The 19177-nt window shown below is 45.4% G+C and overlaps 1 protein-coding gene across 3 annotated transcripts in view; it reads left to right on the top strand.

The window, feature by feature from the left end:
* CSMD2 (CUB and Sushi multiple domains 2) overlaps window positions 1-18955 on the top strand; it is a 607752-nt gene extending 588797 nt beyond the window's left edge. For 2 of the 3 annotated variants that reach the window (XM_082686557.1, XM_082686555.1), the window contains 7 exons: window positions 6908-6973; window positions 8627-8788; window positions 10705-10817; window positions 12224-12311; window positions 13728-13866; window positions 14015-14232; window positions 16501-18955. In XM_082686557.1, the coding sequence (XP_082542683.1) occupies window positions 6908-6973; window positions 8627-8788; window positions 10705-10817; window positions 12224-12311; window positions 13728-13866; window positions 14015-14174 (728 nt within the window). In that variant the 3' untranslated portion in view covers window positions 14175-14232; window positions 16501-18955. The remainder of the gene's footprint in view (window positions 1-6907; window positions 6974-8626; window positions 8789-10704; window positions 10818-12223; window positions 12312-13727; window positions 13867-14014; window positions 14233-16500) is intronic. The other variant, XM_082686556.1, reaches the window with a different exon arrangement.
* The last annotated feature ends 222 nt before the right edge of the window (window positions 18956-19177 follow it).

Genomic DNA, 19177 nt, shown 5'->3' with positions numbered 1-19177 from the left:
TTAATTTTTTTTTTCTGTCTGCTTTATAGTTCCTAGTTCCTTTCTTCTTTCCTTATTCTCTTCTTTTGGGATTTGGCAAGTTTCTGTAGTGGTTTGTTTTAATTCCTTTCTCTTTACCTTTAGTGTATCCACTAAAGGTTTTGTGTTTACCATGAGGCCTACCTAAAACATCTTATACTTACAACAGTCTTTTTAAAGCAAGTAACAACTTGGGGCCTGGGTAGGTCAGTCAGTTAAGCATCTGACTCTTAGTCTCGGCTCAGATCTTGGCTCAGGTCTCGATCTCAGGGTCATGAGTTCAAGCCCCACACAGGGCTCTGCACTGGGCATGGACCCTATTTATGTTTGTTTGTTTAATTTTATTTTATTTTTTCAGTGTTCCAAGATTCATTGTTTATGCACCACACCCCGTGCTCCATGCAATACGTGTCCTCCTTAATACCCAACACCAGGCTCACCTAACTCCCCACCCCTCTCCCCTCCAAAACTCTCTGTTTATTTCTCAGAATCCAAAGTCTCTCATGATTCATCTCCCCTTACAATTTCCCCCAATTCACTTTTCCTTTCCTTCTCCTAATGTCCTCCATGTTATTCCTTATGTTCCACAAGTAAGTGAAACCATATGATAATTGACTTTCTCTGCTTGACTTATTTCACTCAGCATAATCTCCTCCAGTCCCATCCATGTTGATACAAAAGTTGGGTATTCATCCTTTCTGATGGAGGCATCATACTCCATTTTGTATATGGACCATATCTTCTTTATCCATTCATCTGTTGAAGGGCATCTTGGCTCTTTCCACAGTTTGGCAATTGTGGTCATTGCTGCTATGAACATTGGGGTACAGATGGCCCTTCTTTTCACTACATCTGTATCTTTGGGGTAAATACCCAGTAGTGCAATTGCAGGGTCATAGGGTAGCTCTATTTTTAATTTCTTAAGGAATCTCGACACTGTTCTTCAAAGTGGTTGCACCAACTTGCATTCCCACCAACAGTGTAAGAGGGTTCCCCTTTCTCCACATCCTCTCCAACATTTGTAGTTTCCTGTCCTGTTAATTTTGGCCATTCTAACTGGTATAAGGTGGTATCTTAATATGGGTTTGATTTGAATTTCCCTGATGGCTAATGATGATGAACATTTTTTCATGTGTCTGTTAGTCATTTGTATGTCTTCTTTGAGAAGTGTCTGGTCATGTCTTCTGCCCATTTTTTGACATGATTATCTGTTTTGTGTGTGTTGAGTTTGAGAAGTTCTTTATAGATCTTGGATATCAGTCCTTTGTCTGTACTGTCATTTGCAAATATCTTCTCCCATTCTGTGCATTGCCTCTTTGTTTTGTTGATTGTTTCCTTTGCTGTGCAGAAGTTTTGATCTTGATGATGTCCCAAAAGTTCATTTTCACTTTTGTTTCCTTTGCCTTTGGAGACATGTCTTGAAAGAAGTTGCTGTGGCCAATGTCGAAGAGGTTACTGCCTATGTTCTCTTCTAGGATTTTGATAGATTCCTGCCTAAAGTTGAGGTCTTTTATCCATTTTGAATTTGTCTTTGTGTATGGTATAAGAGAATGGTCAAGTTTCATTCTTCTATACACAGCTGTTCAATTTTCCCAAACCATTTATTGAAGACTCTGTCTTTTTTTTTTTTAAGATTTTATTTATCTGACAGACAGAGATCACAAGTAGGCAGAGAGAGAGGGAGGAGGAAGCAGGCTCCCCGCTGAGCAGAGAGCCCGATGCGGGGCTCGATCCCAGGACCCCGGGATCATGACCTGAGCCAAAGGCAGAGGCTCTAACCCACTGAGCCACCCAGGCGCCCCGACACTGTCTTTTTTCCACTGGATATTTTTTCCTGTTTTGTCAAAGATTAGTTGACCATAGAGTTGAGGGTCTATATCTGGACTCTACTCTGTTCCACTGGTCTATGTGTTTGTTTTTGTACCAGTACCACGCTGTCTTGGTGATCACAGCTTTGTTGTAAAGCTTAAAATCAGGCAACATGATGCTTTTCTTTTTCAGTATTTCCTTAGCAATTCAGGGTCTTTTCTGGTTCCATACAAATTCTAGGATTGTTTGTTCTAGCACTTTGAAAAACGCCAGTGGAATTTTTATCGGGATGGCATTGAAAGTATAGATTTCTCTGGGCAGTATAGACATTTTAACAATGTTTCTTCTTCTAATTCATGAGCATAGAATGCTTTTCCATCTTTTTGTGTCTTCTTCAATTTCTTTCATAAGTGTTCTATAGTTCCTTGAGTACAGATCCTTTACCTCTTTGGTTAGGTTTATTCCCAGGTATCTTATGGTTCTTGGTGCTATAATAGATGGAATGGATTCTCTAATTTCTCTTTCTATGTTTTCATTGTTAGTGTATAAGAAAGCAACTGATTTCTGTGCCTTGATTTTCCTGCCACATTACTGAATTGCTGTATGAGTTCCAGTAGTTTCGGAGTAGGGTCATTTGGGTTTTCCATATAAAGTATCATGTCATCTGCAAAGGGAAAGAGTTTGACTTCTTCTTTGAATACCTTTTATTTTCTTTTGTTTTCTTATTGCTGTTGCTAGGACTTCAAGTACTATGTTGAACAACAGTGGCAAAAGTGGGCATCCTTGTCATGTTCCTGATCTCAAAGGGAATGCTGTCAGCTTTTCCCCATTGAGAATGATATTTGATGTGGGTTTTTCATAGGTAGATTTTATGAAGTTGAGGAATGTTCCCTCAATCCCTGTACTTTGAAGAGTTTTAATCAGGAACGGATGCTGTGTTTTGTCAAATGCTTTTTCTGCATTAATTGAGAGCACTATGTGGTTCTTCTCTCTTCTCTTATTGATTTGTTCTGTCACATTGATTGATTTGTGAATGTTGAACTACACTTACATTCCAGGGATAAATCCACCTGCTCATGGTGGATAATCTTTTTATTCTACTGTTGGATCCTATTAGCTAGGATCTTGTTGAGAATCTTGGCATCCATATGCATCACGGATATTGGTCTGAAATTCTCCTTTTTTTTTTTTTTTAATGCATGTTTGAATTTTTTTTTTTTAGATTTTATTTATTTATTTATTTGACAGACAAAGATCACAAGTAGGCAGAGAGGCAGGCAGAGAGAGAGAGGAAGGGAAGCAGAGAGCCCAATGTGGGGCTTGATCCCAGGACCCCAGGATCATGACCTGAGCTGAAGGCAGAGGTTTTAACCCACTGAGCCACCCAGGCGCCCCTGAAATTCTCCTTTTTGATGGGGTCTTTACATGGAGCTTATTTAAAAGTAAGTAAATTAAATAAATGTATAAGCAAACGAATAAAGCAAATCACAATTTAATTTGAATACATACAAAAGCCCTACATTTTTAGACTCCCCTCCTACATTTTTTTGTTTTTGATGTCACAGTGGACATCTTTTTATACATATATTCATTAACAAATTATTACAGTTCTAGTTTTGAGTTTTTGGATTTATTTTAAGTAAGCTTCACACCCAGCATGGACCCCAATTTGAGGCTTGAACTCATCACCCTAAGATCAAGACCTGAGCTGAGATCAAGAGTCAGATGTTTAACCAACTGAGCCACACAGGTGCCCCTGCAGTTGTAGTTATTTTTAACACTTTTGTCTTTTAATCTTCAAACTAGAGTTATAACTTATTCACCCACCACAGTTACAATATTAGAGTATTCTGAATTTAACCATCTATTTATCTATATCAGTGAGTTTTATAGTTTCCTACGCTTTTATATTTAGATCCTTTCTTCTACTTGAACTCCTGCCATTGAACCATGTGTAGCTGTACATTCAGTGTGTCCATAGCAGGAGGGGAATTTAGGAGCCTCCTATTTCACCATCTTGGTCCAGAGTCTCTTCAAGAGTCCTTTATATATCTAGAATATAAGACTCTTATCAGATACAAGATTTGTACATATTGTCTCCCATTTTATGAGTTGTCTTTCACTTTCTTTTCTTAAAATTTACAAGTACTTTCTCCTTTACTTCACTCATCACTGGAAATGAAATTAGACTGTCACATTTCAAGCTCCATTTTAACACAGCCCTGTGTTAAATTCTTTTTCTTTTTTTTTTTTTCAAATGGAGTTTTTTTTTTACAGCCTTATTGAGATATAATTAATACATAAAAATGCACATATTTTATATATACAACTTGATGAGTTTGGATCTTTTCACCTTCTTTTGGTGTCCTTTTAAGCACAAATGTCTTTAATTTTAATGAACTCCAATTTATCTATATTTTCTTTGTTCATGATTTCATATCATACCTAAGAAACCATTGCCAAATCCAAGGTCATGAAAACATGTCTATTTTTTTTTCTAAGAGTTTTATAGTTTTAGCTCTTATATTTAGGTCTTTTGTTTATTTTGTGGGGTTTTTTGTTGGTGGGGGAGTAGTCGTTTGGGATCCAAATTCATTCCTTTGCATGCCCCAGCTCCATTTGTTGGAAAGACTATTCTTCACTCTTCTTCTTTGAATTGTCTTGGCACCCTTGTCAAAGATCATTTGACCATAAATATGTGAGCTTATATCTGGATCCTCGGTTTTACCCATTGATCTGTATAACTGCCTCTATGACATCACACCATTCTGATTATAATAGCTTTGTAATAAGTTTTGAAGTTGAGAAGTGTTGTTCTTCTTTTTCAAGATTGTTTTGGCTCTTCTGATCCCCTTTTAATTCTATATGGATTTTAGGATTGGATTATGAAATTCTGCAAAACAGACAGCTGGAATTTTGACAGGGATTGCGGTAAATGTGTAGGTTAGATTGGGGAGTGTTGCCATCTGAACAGTATTAAGTCTTCCAATTCATGAGCATGGGATGTCTTTCCATCTATTTAGATCTTTAATTCCTTCTAACAATGGTTTATCATTTTCATTATACATGTCTTGCGCTTCCTTGGTCACATTTAGTCTTAAGTATTTTATTGTTTTTGATGCTATTATATAACTGTATATAAAAGTACAAAATGCTTTAGATGCAGTTGAATTTCAATTCAACCCCTTACTGTGTGATCTTTGGCAAGCCTCTTCATTTCTCTGCCTCCTAACGAGTTTCTCTTCTATAAAATGAAGATAGTACTCTGTACCTCACAGTTTTGAGAGCAAAAGTAAGTGAAATAATGTGAATAACATGGCCTGGCACAGCTTCTGGCCTGTAAGCTTTCTCCGTCCTACTCCCTTTATGTTATAAAACCTAAGACAATAAAGACATTTACTTCATAAAAGTACTTTGAGCCACTGTGGAAAATTTCTCCACAGCCTTCTGTATAGTGGCTGCCCTGTGGAGTCAGAAGGACTGTGCTCAAAATCAAGCCTCCTCAAGGAGATAGTAGGGAGAGTCTGCCGTTCCTTGAGGCAGATATTTCTGTTGTTTCTGTGCTAAAGAAGAAAAGACATTAACACTGGCTAACTGTGACCTTCGTGTTCATAACCTCATTTATTCAGTGTAGACATGTGAGGTATGTTTCAGTATTTTCCCACATTCCAGTGAGGAGATGGAGACTCTGAGGGGTAAAGTGACCAGTCAAGGTCACACATCATGAAGTAGCTGCTGGGATCCGAACCTGCAGTGTCTGACTCAGGCCCAGGGCCTCTGACTTTGCCTGTGAGGGCTTCTCATCTTTTTTGATCCCCACATACAAGTGCACTACTGAATTCAGCTATAGACTGATGCGTATACAAACTGCTGTGAAAGGGGTGACAGCCTCGGGCATGGGCAGCTACTAGTAGTCTCCATAACCTTTTATGATCTCAGAAATTGCTTAGAGAATTATCAGCGAGCCAGGGGTGAAAGTAATGGTGGAAGTACTGATTAGAAGGAGGCCCAAGGCCAGGGACCAGATGTTCAGGCTCTTCATGGCAGAGACATAGGCCAGGGCCCCAGTCATGTCACCTGCCACCTTCGCTCCCTAGGCTTCACAGACTAGGCGAATGCAAGGAAGCCCAGACTGTGTTGAGCGGGGACTGGGTGATGTGATCCGACATGGAGGTCTTGCTGTGGGTGTTGATCGTGGGGATCGCCAGAGGAGCCAAGCCCTGGGGCACCCCAAGTGCAGCCCCTTCGTGCTCCTCCTTGAGCATCTCTTATGCTGGGAGCTATGCTGGTGTGGATGGCCAGAGAAGCAGCACTGGGAATTCTGGTTCATGGTGCAAGACAGAGCAATTGTTTTGGGCTTCAGTCTTAATATCATCACACCGAGGGAAGGGAGCATACCACTCAAAGCCCCACCAGACCTCAAAGAGTTCGCTTTTGATTGGTGGAAGGTCCTCCTTCATGCCAGGCATCTGGGAGGAAAACAGAGTCCAGGACAGGGCTTTTCAACCTAGGGTCATCAATAGAGGATATTCTGCAGATCTAGGTACAATGTTAGCAAAATAGCTTTATTTCCCTTTACCTCTTGATGAAATTTAACACTTGCTTTAATTTAAAATGTAGACCAAAACCCATAGTAGTGTTAATGATACTTGTGGCTTTGTCACCAGTAAAAAATTGCAAAGATTTTCATATTATATTACAGTTGTTTCTGACATGAAATGTTGCTTATATTTCTGACTACTTCAAGGATATGGTAGTGACTGGACCTGCTTCTATATTCTGTTATTTAATGCAGTGATAAAGGATCACATATCTACCTGCATTCTAATTCTTTGTTTAAAATATCAATGACTATAATTGATAAAATGGATTTCCTTTTAACTCATTATGCTTTATTTTCCCTAAAGGGGTCCATAGCATCTATCAGACCATCAAAGTATCTACTCCCCCATCTAACAGGATAAATGCAAAACAAGATCTCAGAGAGCCCACTGACCTAGTGTCAGAGAGGTGGCCATTATTTTTCTAGTGGAGTGTAGACCAGAGGTTAAACCCATGTTGTTCTATTCTCTTTCCCCAGCAGAGGTCCGGCCTAGTGGGAGACCCATCAATACTGCCCGGGAGCCACCACTCACCCAGGCTTCCGGTAGGTATGGTCCAGATCTTCCAGATGAACAAGAAACTGGTGTTGATTCCTTTACCTAGTCACCCAGAAACATGCATATGACTTTCCGAGTACTCAGTGAAAGGGTGTGAAAACTGTCTACAGAGCCAAACAGATTCCCCCACCCACTACCCTCCCCTGACAAACTTCAGGAGGAAGTGAGCCTGAAGGAAACAGAAACCTCATCCAGAAGAGGCCAAAGCCTTCCAGAAACACAACCAGAGCTCTGAGCTCTGGAACCATTGATTACCACAAACCACTCCCCCACCACCTCAGCACAGGACTGGCCCATGTGTAGTCATACAGATACAGAGATCCAAGTCCTGCCCAGGGAACTTCCTGGAAATGGTTCCTTTTTTAACACAGGTATTGTTTCTTTCAAAGGGCAATGTCCAGAACTGGACACATAACTATAGGTGTGGCCCGACTAATGAAAAATTATTATAGACTATCGTATCTTTTTTTTGGGGGGGGGGGGGTCTGGCTTATTTTATTGAACAGAATATTTTCAAAGTTCATCCACATTGTACCATGTATCAATACACAATTTTTCTTTTTTTATTATTATTTTTTTTTAGTGTTCCAAGATTCATTGTTTATGCACCACACCCAGTGCTCCATGCAATATGTGCCCTCCTTAATACCCAACACCAGGCTCACTCATCCCCCCACCTCCCCTTCCCGCCAAAACCCTCAGTTTGTTTCTTGGAGTCCACAGTCTCTCATGGTTCATCTCCCCCTCCGATTTCCCCCAATTCACTTTTCCTTTCCTTCTCCTAATGTCCTCCATGTTATTCCTTATGCTCCACAAGTAAGTGAAACCATATGATAATTGACTTTCTCTGCTTGACTTATTTCACTCAGCATAATCTCCTCCAGTTCCATCCACATTGATACAAAAGTTGGGTATTCATCCTTTCTGATGGAGACGTAATACTCCATTGTATATATGGACCATATCTTCTTTATCCATTCGTCTGCTGAAGGGCATCTTGGCTCTTTCCACAGTTTGGCAATTGTGGCCATTGCTGCTATTAGGGTACAGATGGCCCTTCTTTTCACTACATCTGTATCTTTGGGGTAAATACCCAGTATTTACCAGTAGTGTAATTTTAGGGTCATAGGGTAGCTCTATTTTTAATTTTTTGAGGAATCTCCACACTGTTTTCTAAAGTGGCTTCACCAACTTGCATCCCCACCAACAGTATAAGAGGGTTCCCCTTTCTCCACATCCTCTCCAATACCTGTTGTGTACTGTCTTGTTGATTTGGGCCATTCTAACTAGTGTAAGTTGGTATCTCAATGTGGGTTTTATTTGAATTCCCCTGATGGCTAATGATGAACATTTTTTCATGTGTCTGGTAGCCATTTGTATGTCTTTGGAGAAGTTAGAGTATGACATACTTTTTTGAATTTTATACTTTTACTTACCACATTAGCATGTGTGTTATATAAGAAGGAAACCAGAGTTGGCATCATACTCTGCTCAAGTTCCATTCTGGATCACAAGAGGACCAGAGCACTCCACCAACCTCTCCCCTGTTAGGCTTTGGAGAAAACAATCTCAGTGAGTGAACTGGGATCAGCCACCAGGTGGCCTCAGTCTCTCTCACATCTGTTTCTCAATTCCTCCAGTTCCTGGGGATGTTTTTGCCAAGAACTCCCTATGGAAAGGGGCCTATGAGTACCAGGGGAAGAAGCAGCCAGCCATGCTCAGAGTGACTGGCTTCCAGGTTGTCAACAGCAAGGTCAACGCCACCATGATTGACCACAGTGGTGTGGAGGTGCACTTGGCTGGTAAGGAGTAGGCCATCCCTGTAAAAGCCTTGCTTTTACAGGGGTGGGCGGTAGGGGTGGTAGGGGTGGGTGGGCACACATTCTCTACAAGGACAAGTCTACTGTCATTGCATCCTCATGTCCTGGGGGGACTAGTCTGATGGGCAGGAGAAGGAGAAACTGTCTGTTCATCTTTGTCAGCATGACAAAATCACCAGGGACTAAAAGGAAATAGTTAGATGACAAACATTAATAACTTGAAGAGGACTCTTAAGAGAAAAGAGACCAAAATCTCTGAAACTGAACCAAAAATAGGGACAGAGAATTCCCAGAAAACAAAATACAGTCAATAAATGAAAGAAAAAATATTTTTCAGTAGTAATAAAAAAAAAAACCTAAAAGTAAACAGAAAATGTCATTTTCCACTTATCCAACTAAGATTTTTTTTTTTAAGTGGTAAACATTAGTGCTGGTCAAGGTCCAGTGAAGACACTGATACAGTTTGTGTTAAGATCTTTGAAAATTACTGAACCTGTTAATTATTTTTCTAAGAATTTTTATCATAAAACATAGCTATGGAGAGAGTCAAATATTCCTAAATAAAGGATGTTCACATTAAAGGGCTATCTGTATTACATAAAAACCACAAAGAGAAAATTGTCCAAAAATAACAAACTGGACATTTACTTGTAATACATCTGATAGATAAAATAGTGTGCCAATTTGGGGGCAAATGGACCTACCCTGGCACGTTTATAATGTGACTCCAGTTTTTTTAAAAAAATTTTTAAAGACTTTATTTATTTATTTGACACACAGAGATCACAAGTAAGCAGAGAGGCAGGCAGGGAGAGAGGAAGGGAAGCAGGCTCCCTGCTGAGCAGAGAGCCGGATGCGGGGCTTAATCCCAGGACCTTGGGATCATGACCTGAGCCGAAGGCAGAGGCTTTAACCCACTGAACCACCCAGCAGCGTTGACCTTGCTGTTGCATTCGTGTGAGCGTGTGCACACATACCACTGCACACATACCCCATGACTCCAGTTTTTAAAGGAAAAATTGTATTCATAAGAAAGAAAACACAGGGGCACCTGGGTAGTCAGTTAAGTGTCTGCCTTCCGCTCAGGTCAAGATCCCACTGGCACCCTGCTCTGCGGTGCGTCTGCTTCTCCCTCTCCCTCTGCAGCATCTCCCACATGTGCACTCTCTCTTGCTCTCTCCCTCTCATATAAATAAAATCTTAAAAAAAGAAAGAAAATTGGAAATAATCCCACCAAAAGGTTAACAGGGACTATTTCTTAGTGATATCAGAAGTGATCTGTTTTTTCTCCCTGCATCTCTGCATTTTCCACAATTTCTTTGATTTTCAATCTTTTTATAATCAGAAAAACTAAATCTCTCAGAAAAACATTTCTGGAAAAGATGGACAGGTAAAGGAATGCATGAGTGAATGGATGTGGACATTAACACACAGCCCACACACAATCATAGCCACGCATTCGTGTGAGCGTGTGCACACATACCACTGAACTGTCGGGTTCGCTCATTTGCTGGAAGGCTGAGTCGTGAAGACATTCACAGAAGACCACATACTTGCCTCATGCAATCCTGCACGCATGAAATCGGAAGGCATATTCCTGCATTCACGGACACATTAACATATGCAAAATCATATTCACTTTATTCTGACATGTGCATGTGTTAGTAGGGTCACAAACCCAGGTCGGCAATCCAGTTGTCGATAACACACATGCGCACACTCTGTGTGCCCTCACGATCAGCCCAAACAAACTCACAGGCAACACTATACTTACCTCCTGGCGGTTGTGCATGCCACATTTACATCAACATCAACACGTGAAATCCCATGTACACGCAGATTTGAACTTGGGTGTTTTTCCAGATCTTTCCTGTACTCTCTGAATTTCCTTTTCCCAGGAATTTACAAGAAAGAAGATTTCCATCTCCTGCTCCAGGTTTACCAGATTACAGGGCCTGTGGAAATCTTTGTGAACAAGTTCAAAGATGATCACTGGGCTTTAGATGGGCATGTAAGTGCTGCAGAATCTCAGTCCTGGACCTTCCCATCCCCTTGCTCCATCCCTGAGTCCCAGATCACTGGCAGGGAATCGAGGAGAGAGATGGAGAAGCGTAGGATCAACATGGAAACTTGGGAGGGTGTTTTGGGGGCCAGGACTGGAATCAAGGGAGTCCTCATCTGCTAGTGAAATAGATAAAGGAAAAGATAGGAGGCCAGGAGCCTGAGTGTCCAGAGGGCCAACACATCTGAGTGATATGGAGTAGGGTCTGATGTTTGAGCTGAAAGCAAGGAACAGAACAGCAGTGTAAGAGTGAATTCAAGCAAGCAGGAAGTAATGGTGTGGTGCTGGGGTATGGGAGAACGTCCCAGATGACTACTTCAAATAGCCACTCACAATGGAGGATGTGGGTTCCAGACGACTTAGCACAGCTGTGAGACCAGAACATGGGGGAGGAGATGTGGCTTTCTTGCCTTCCCTTGTAGGAAAGCCTTGCTGCATTCTAGGGCATTCTTTTTTTTTTTTTATATAAAGATTTTTATTTATTTGTTAGAGAGAGAGAGAGATACAGAGCGCAAGCACAGGCAGACAGAGTGGCAAGCTAGAGGCAGAGGGAGAAGCAGGCTCCCTGCCAAGCAAGGAGCCCGATGTGGGACTCGATCCCAGGACGCTGGGATCATGACCTGAGCCGAAGGCAGCCGCTTAACCAACTGAGCCACCCAGGCGTCCCTCTAGGGCATTCTTAAGGCAGAAGGCAGATCTACAATGATGTACTCTTCTAGTACCTTCCAATCTCATATGGGGGGGAGATGGATTTCAGCATCATGTCACGTGTCACACCTGTGGTTCCCGGTCTCGGATTGTTGATGCTGGACATGGAAGGGTAGGAAGGAAGGAGAGGTTGTGGGGCCAGAGTAGCAGAGAGCTGAGAAGTCAGGGTGCATCTGCAGGGACAAGACAGATGAGCCGAGAAGACTCAGATCCCCAGCTACCTTCTGAAATTAGTAGCTATTGGAACTGTGATGAACCATCCAAAGTTCGTTAAGTCTGTCAGGTATGCTTTAATCATGGCTCAGTGGTTCCAGGGGCTCTTGGCAGTCATTTTCATCACAGTGATAACGGCAGGCAGTTCTCTGGGCCCAGAAGTGGTCTAAGTGCCTTCTGTGTGTGAATGGGCGCAGGCCTCACCGCCACCCTATGCACAGGCACCGTTGTTACTCCTGCCTGACAAATGAGAGGCCCACATGGATTAAGTGATGGGACCAGTAGCTGAGGAAGCCCCTTCCCACCTCCTACAAACCCACCCCACCTCCACACTGCAGTCCCGGCGACACCAGAGTCTGACAGTGCATGCCAAGAGGACATGTAGCTCAGCCTGATGTGCCCCCATCTCACAGCCTCTGCTCTCACCTTTGCAGGTCTCCTCAGAGTCCCCCGGAGGCACGTTCATCTACCAAGGCTCAGTCAAGGGCCAAGGCTTTGGGCAGTTCGGCTTTCAAAGACTTGGTAACTAGCATCTGCCCCAGGAAGGGAAACACTTGTATCCTGGGTTGGGGTTGGGGGAGGAGTTAGGTAGAAGAGCGAAGTTCAACAGCCAAATCCAAGGGTTCTTAACCATTTGGGGGTCGTGGCCGCCTTTGAGATTCTGATAAATACTGTGGAGTATGTCCCCGGAAACAAGCACATATGCATAATAGCCTCAACCTTTGCCACACAGTCTCCTGGCCAGGCCTGGAGTTGAGAGCCCCAGCTTAAGGGACACTAGGTCTCAAATACAGCCCCCAGCAACACCAGCCAGCCAGCCCTTGGGCACCACCCAGACACCCGGAAGCATGCAGATGTGGGGTTCTCTGGGGTGCCTTTACAAACAGTGGCTTCCCTCCCCTCTCAGTCTGGAAAGCTGGTTCTCCCCTGGCATCTTTACCCAGTCTGCTACCGTCATTGACATTTCGTCTCCTTCTTTCAGAGATTCCCCTGACCCAGAGCCTCAGACCCTAGTGGGGAGGGGGGGAGGGGGAGGCTGGTTTCTCCGAGGTGGTGGGAGGGGAGACAGGAGGCATCCATGGGCGCTCAAGAGCCAGCTTTATGTACCCAGGTGCTGACACCACCATGCCCACAGGCCCTGCCTGCACTTCCTCGCAGCTCGGACCTTCCGGAAGCTTCTCCTTGTCTTAGCAGAAATCCGCTTCCCTGTCATTCCCACTCTCCTCCACTAGGGGAGCTCTTAGCTCGCCCTTGTGAGGAGCAAGGAGTGAGATCTCTTCCCTAGAGCAGCCCTTCAAGTTCCTGCAGACAGTTCCCCTGCCCCTCAGCCTGACACACCAGCGAGAACTCAGAAGCTGGAGTTCTCCTTCTGGCTTCCCAACTGACTCCCTGTCCCCCGGGTCAGAACTGTCCCCTCTTGGAGCGTCCACCCCGGGAGGGGGGCCACTTAGCGTTCGTCCCTGTGCCCCTCGGAACACCCCCAACCTTGTGCCAGGAGGGCCGCAGCAGAGGGGGGAGACCCAGCCGAGGTGGCTCCCACCTCATCCTCCACACCACCCACGCAGGCCCACCCCCCACCCCCCGGCCTGTTCTGTATTTTGGCTTTCTGGTAAGGTCTCACCCAACAAGAGGCTTCTGTGGCCAAAAGAAGTTTCAAAACTTGTGAAGGCAGCACCCTTTGAGGATTTTATCTTGTGACGTGGTTTTAGGTTCTCCCACGGACTGGCCTACCTGGGACAGAACACGGTCCTCTATGTGTTAACTGACCAGCATGTGTGGGGCATCTTCTGCTGGACAGGCAGCGTGTGGCGGGAGGCAGCCGGCGTGTCTGGGCCACAGGGGATGACCTCCCTACCCACTGCCACACCGGCCCTGGGGGCTGTCCCCTCACATATCTGTGCCTCTGTGACGTAAGCTTTCTGCTCTGCAACTTTGCAGACCTCAGGCTGCTGGAGTCCGACCCCGAGTCCATTGGCCGCCACTTTGCTTCCAACAGCAGTTCGGTGGCAGCCGCAATCCTGGTGCCTTTCATCGCACTCATCATCGCGGGCTTCGTTCTGTATCTGTACAAGCACAGGTACCTGAGGGAGGGTGGGGCCCCCAGCCCACAGCCTTCCTGGGGCCTTCTGCATGGAGGACGCAACCTCCCATGCCCCCGCTCTCCCCCTTCAGACCCTGACTTTGTCTCTCTGTCTGTCTTGGTTCACTCACTCTCTCATTCCCAGGAGAAGACCCAAAGTTCCGTTCAATGGCTATGCTGGCCATGAGAACACAAACGTTCGGGCCACCTTCGAGAACCCGATGTACGACCGCAACATCCAGCCCACAGACATCATGGCCACTGAGGCGGAGTTCACAGTCAGCACAGTGTGTACCGCGGTATAGCCTCCAGGCCTGGCTGCCACCGCCACCGCGCCACCGAGAGCCCCGCCTCCGGCAGCCGGTGAGGAGAGTGTGGGTGGCAGACACACATGTGCACAGGGACACCCTCGCCTACCAACCTGAGGGGGGGGGGCAGGGCCAAGTACCCATAGGGCTGTGTGCCAGATGCCAGGCTGGGGACAGCCCCCCTGTAAGGCGTCTCCTGCTGTTGTCCCCATTCATGGAAAAACTGAGGTATAGGAAAAGGAATGAACCTGACCAAGATCACACAGCTGGTAAGTAGCAGGGGTGGAATCTAGTCCCAGTCCCAGGCAGGCTGACTCCAGAGGCGGTGCTCTTCTTAGCCTTTGGGCATGGCAAAATACCCGAGTAGAACATGCCAGCCAGGGCTCGCCGGAGAGAGGTGCCTGTGTGGATACACAAAACATGCATCACATAGACACACGATACACACATAGACATCTCCACACAGACGTCTGCATACCTACATCCACACAGAAGGATGTGTGCACATGTGCATATACCCATCCATAGATGGACACATATGTGTATGTATGTATTGTATGTATACATAGAGACAGGCGTGGGGGTAGAGATTTTGTTTAAGGAATTGGTTCACATGATTGTGGGGCTAGAAAGTCTTTAGCCCACAAGGCAGGCCTGCAAGTTAGATATTCCATCAGGGGTTGATTTTTTCTGGATCCAAAGGCCATCTGGAGGCAGAATTCCTTTCTCTTCAGGGACCTCAATCTTTTATCCATTCAACTGATTGGATGAGGCCCACCTCTATGGGGAGGATAATCTGCTTTACTCAAAATCTACTGACTTAAGTGTTAACACCCCTAAAAAATTCCTTCACAACAACATCTAGACCTGTGTTTGACCAAAAAACTAGTGTTTGACCAAAGCCTTGTTGAGTTGACATGTTGAATTAGCCATCACCTAGAGCATAATGGATGGTTGACACAACCCCTGCCTGTTTCCAGTTCTCCCTGCCCTTCTTTGAGTCCAGTTTCTCCTCTAAATTATTTCCCTGGCTTAAATCTGAGCTTAAAGTTGTAGGCATTAAGATAAATTATATGTAAAGAGATAAAAATTATTTTCAGAATATACAAAGGCAACCATTGAACACAAATAATTAACTTACTGAGTTTTCCTACATCCTTTGACACCCATCTGAAACAAACATTTAAAGAAGGAGAAATTATTCCAGAATTCCATACTTAGTTCAGAGGTTTCCATCTTTATGAGCCCTCTGTACTTTTTCCTACTCAGAACTCCTACAAATAGAAAGCAAAAAGGAAAAACGATAATCCCTTCTGATGACATAAATCAGGCCTTACGGGTGATCCATAATGACTCTGAACCTGGAGTTCCTGAGTTACTGAACAGTGTAAGAGAGAAATCAGAATGTCCCCTGATCTGTGTAAACCCCCCTCCCCAGCCCCCGCTCCCCATCTCAGGCTCCAGTGGGTCCCCACACCTGTGCACAATGTAGCAGCTCCAGGTCACATGTCGCTGGTGGCTCCAAATCTAAGTAGCTCCCAGTGTCGTCCCTCATCAGGGCTCTGGAATATTCCAACCATGCCTCAGCTCCCCAGCGCGGCTTTTCTGTAGAGGGGCCCACCCTGCTCTGCCTAGAGCAGGAGCAAAGCGAAAACACAGAGTAAGTGTTTCTTGGCTCCGTGAGGGCATGTGTGAAGAACCACCTGAACACACACACACGTTTAAAATGAATAATAAGGTGATGAATTCAAATGAGGCCTAACAAGAAGAACAGCTGAACCCGAAGTAGGAAAATCATGGAGACCTGTGGGGTCAGGGAGTCAGGGGCAGGTCCATGGTATGGCTCTCATGGGCCTTTTCCTCCATTAAAAAAATAATAATAACATTAAACATGCTGGTTGACAACTGTGTTGTTATAAAGATGATTCTAATCCAGTCTGGACATATTACTGTATGCCCATTATTATTGTATTCGTATTTTTTCCTCCTGATTTTGAAAGAAATTAAAATTAAACCATTTTCCTGCACCCCTGAAAGCATGGTGGCCCCTGAGCCCTGGGTCTCTTGTGCCTAATGCGGAAGTCGATACTGCCAGGGAAAAAAAAGAATGTTGGGAGAATGTGTGTCTTGCGGTGTATGTTCCCACTACACCCTGTCCTCAGCTCGGGAAGATCAGAGATCGAGTCTGCTAATTTACTTCTTTCCCCTTTATCCCTTTTTGCTTTGTCTCTTTTCTGTCACTTGCTTCTGCTCCCTGTCCCACCCTGCCCTGCCTCTCCTGTCTACAATCTGGGGTGTGATCTGGCTGTCCCCCACTCTCCAGGGGACAGGCAGTCACCCCCTGAGCACAGTGCCCGGTGCCCATCTTCGTCTGTCTCTCTGCCTGTGTCTGCTACTGCTGGACTCGGGCCCTCGCCCCGCCACCATCTGCACCCGCCACCCCGGAGCGGACTCCCACTGGGCCCCGACGGGGGCGCTGCAGACGGATGAAGGAAGCTTACGGATTTAAAATAGCGAAGCGGCCTGTGGGCGTGCCCGTGTGTGTCCAGGCCTGAGCACACACGAACACGCACTCCTGTCCTTCATTTGGGTCCTATGGAAGAGAACACAGAAGCTTAAGAAAGAGAAACGTGTATGAAAGATACCCCATGTCCTGCTCCCCACAAACATGGAGAAGAGGTCCAGGGGGGACGCTCCGTCCACACCGAAACCAACACACCCCGCCTGCCCCGTGTGTGAGGACACAGTCCCGGTGTTAGCCGGTGGCCAGCATGCAGAAACCAGCTGTCTGCCCATGGACGTTCTCCTCGGCAGGGTGACAGCAAGGGGGACCCCAAGGGCAGAAAAACATCTGAAGAAGTACATTAGAAAGTAGCTTATTTTTTCCAACAGAATTTTATTGAGTTCTAATCCCAGTGAGTTAAAAAGTCAGTTTGGATCCGGGGCAGCAGTGGGAACGAAGGGTGAGTTGGGGGAGGGATGGCAGGAATCTGGCCTTGATTCCAAGGTCAAGTCGGCTGTCGACTGACAAGGAGAAAAGAAGGAAGTCAGTGGCCTGGACGGAGGCAGCCGAGTCTGCAGGCGTCTGGAAGGGGCCGGTACAGGAGAGCAAGCCAAGCCCCATGTCCAAAAAAGTAACGGCTGCCAAAAGTAACGGCTGCCACGTGTCGAGTTTCTTCTCTGTGCCTGACACTTTCGGTGTATCATTTCTAGACCTTACAACACCCAAAATATAGGATTATTATTCTTGTCTTAGAAATGAGAAAACAGAAGCCTGGAAAGGTTGAAGAGACATAAGCCACTCAGTAAGCAGGCGGTCAGGATGCCAGCCCAGGTGGGTCTGACTCCAAAGTCCACGACCCCAGCCGCGGGATGCCCAGGTCTAACAGGGCATCAGATACAGGGGGAGTAGGCACATCTCCGTGGCAGAACTGTGGCCAGGGCTGGTGGGCCAGGGAGGGGACCTGTGTGTCCTTGCTGGGCTCTCTTCCCTCCAGCTGGGCAGCATCAGGGAAAGGAACCGGAACCCAGGCCTCCTGGAGGCAGTGCTGGCCCCTGGCCCCCCACAGCCCCTCGCTGCAGCAGACAGAGGACCTGAGCGCTCCTGAACCAAAAGAATGCACAGAATGAAAGTCACCTGCTCTCCAGTTGCTTGCAAGTAGGCTCGATTCATTTTGAGTTCCATCGTGCTTGGGTCATTACTGAATTCCATATACGTATCGTTGGGACATTAACAAGTTTAGGGATCAAACGGTGGCATTTAGAGCCATTTTCTCTGTCCTTGGGAAGGCCCCCCCTGGGCCTAAGCACCTGTGCATGTGTGACATGCTGGCCTAAGATATTCTTATCACATAAGTGAAATAACGAATAGAAACGTAAGGGAGTGGAGAGGCAGGGACACCCGGTTCTTAAGCAAATGAAGTGATCTGCCAAATGTTAAGAGGGGCTAGAGTACAGTGACAGGTGGTCAGTTTCCAGCAGATGGGACTGGGACCACCAGTGGCAGGAGCCCACGGCCGCCCACCTCTGCTCTGGGTCACCGCATCCCTGGGTTTGGCAGGAGAGGACCCACCCAGACACACACTCACTCACATGCGCATCTCTCTTTCCCTGGAAACAAATGCAGGAAGCTCTCTGGCTGCTTCCCTCCCCCATCCTTTGCTCCTCTCAGACCACACAGTGGACTCCTCCTGCAGCCCTGCCTCCGTCGCCTCCCCTGTGTCCCCTTGTGGGGTCCCAGGAGACACCCAAGGAGCCTATGCTGGTGGGGCGCCCAGTCTGCCATGCGTCACCTGTGCCCACCTCTGGCATTTCCACACCACCTCCAGAGGCTTGGAAGGAACCGGGGCAAACTAGGCCTTTCACTCTCCGTCCACACCATATACCCACCGTCATCCCATGAGGGGAAAAAAAAAAGTAAAACAAAAACAAAAAAAATCTTTTGTACAGAGATATATTTTTATTATACAAAGTTTGTACAGTACCAAAAAAATAAAAGAAAAAAGGTGTAAATTTTTTTTTTCATTATTGTAGGTAAACGGTAGTGGAAGCCTTTTTTGTAAATGTAATAAAATGTATAAATATGGTTTTCAGAAAACATCAAGTACTGTAAATATGTAATCTACACACCTTCTTGGCTTGTCTGCAGTATATACATTTAATTTATCTGTCTCTGTATATGAGGCTTCCCCTGGGGTCCTGCATTATGGTACTTTCCTGAATTTGAAAGCAATTTTAAATTTTTTGAATTCAAATAAAATATAAATTTTTGCATTGGTTTCTTACATTTTAATGGCCTTTTTCATGGCTAAGGGCAAATGTTTCTTGGGGAAGGGGAGGAGAGACATATTTGGGGCCAGAAGCCGAGAGTGGAAATGTGGAAATCTGCCATAGACAAAAATTAACACAAAATGGAGTATATAGCTCACGTTGACTGAGCCACCCAGGCGCCCCTCAAAACTTAATTTTAAAACAGTCAAAGGGGGCACCTGGGTGGCTCA

This window comes from Mustela nivalis (genome assembly GCF_964662115.1).
Source record: "Mustela nivalis genome assembly, chromosome: 10".
Classification (NCBI taxonomy): Eukaryota; Metazoa; Chordata; class Mammalia; order Carnivora; family Mustelidae; genus Mustela; species Mustela nivalis.
This window is presented reverse-complemented; position numbering and strand designations above follow the sequence as displayed.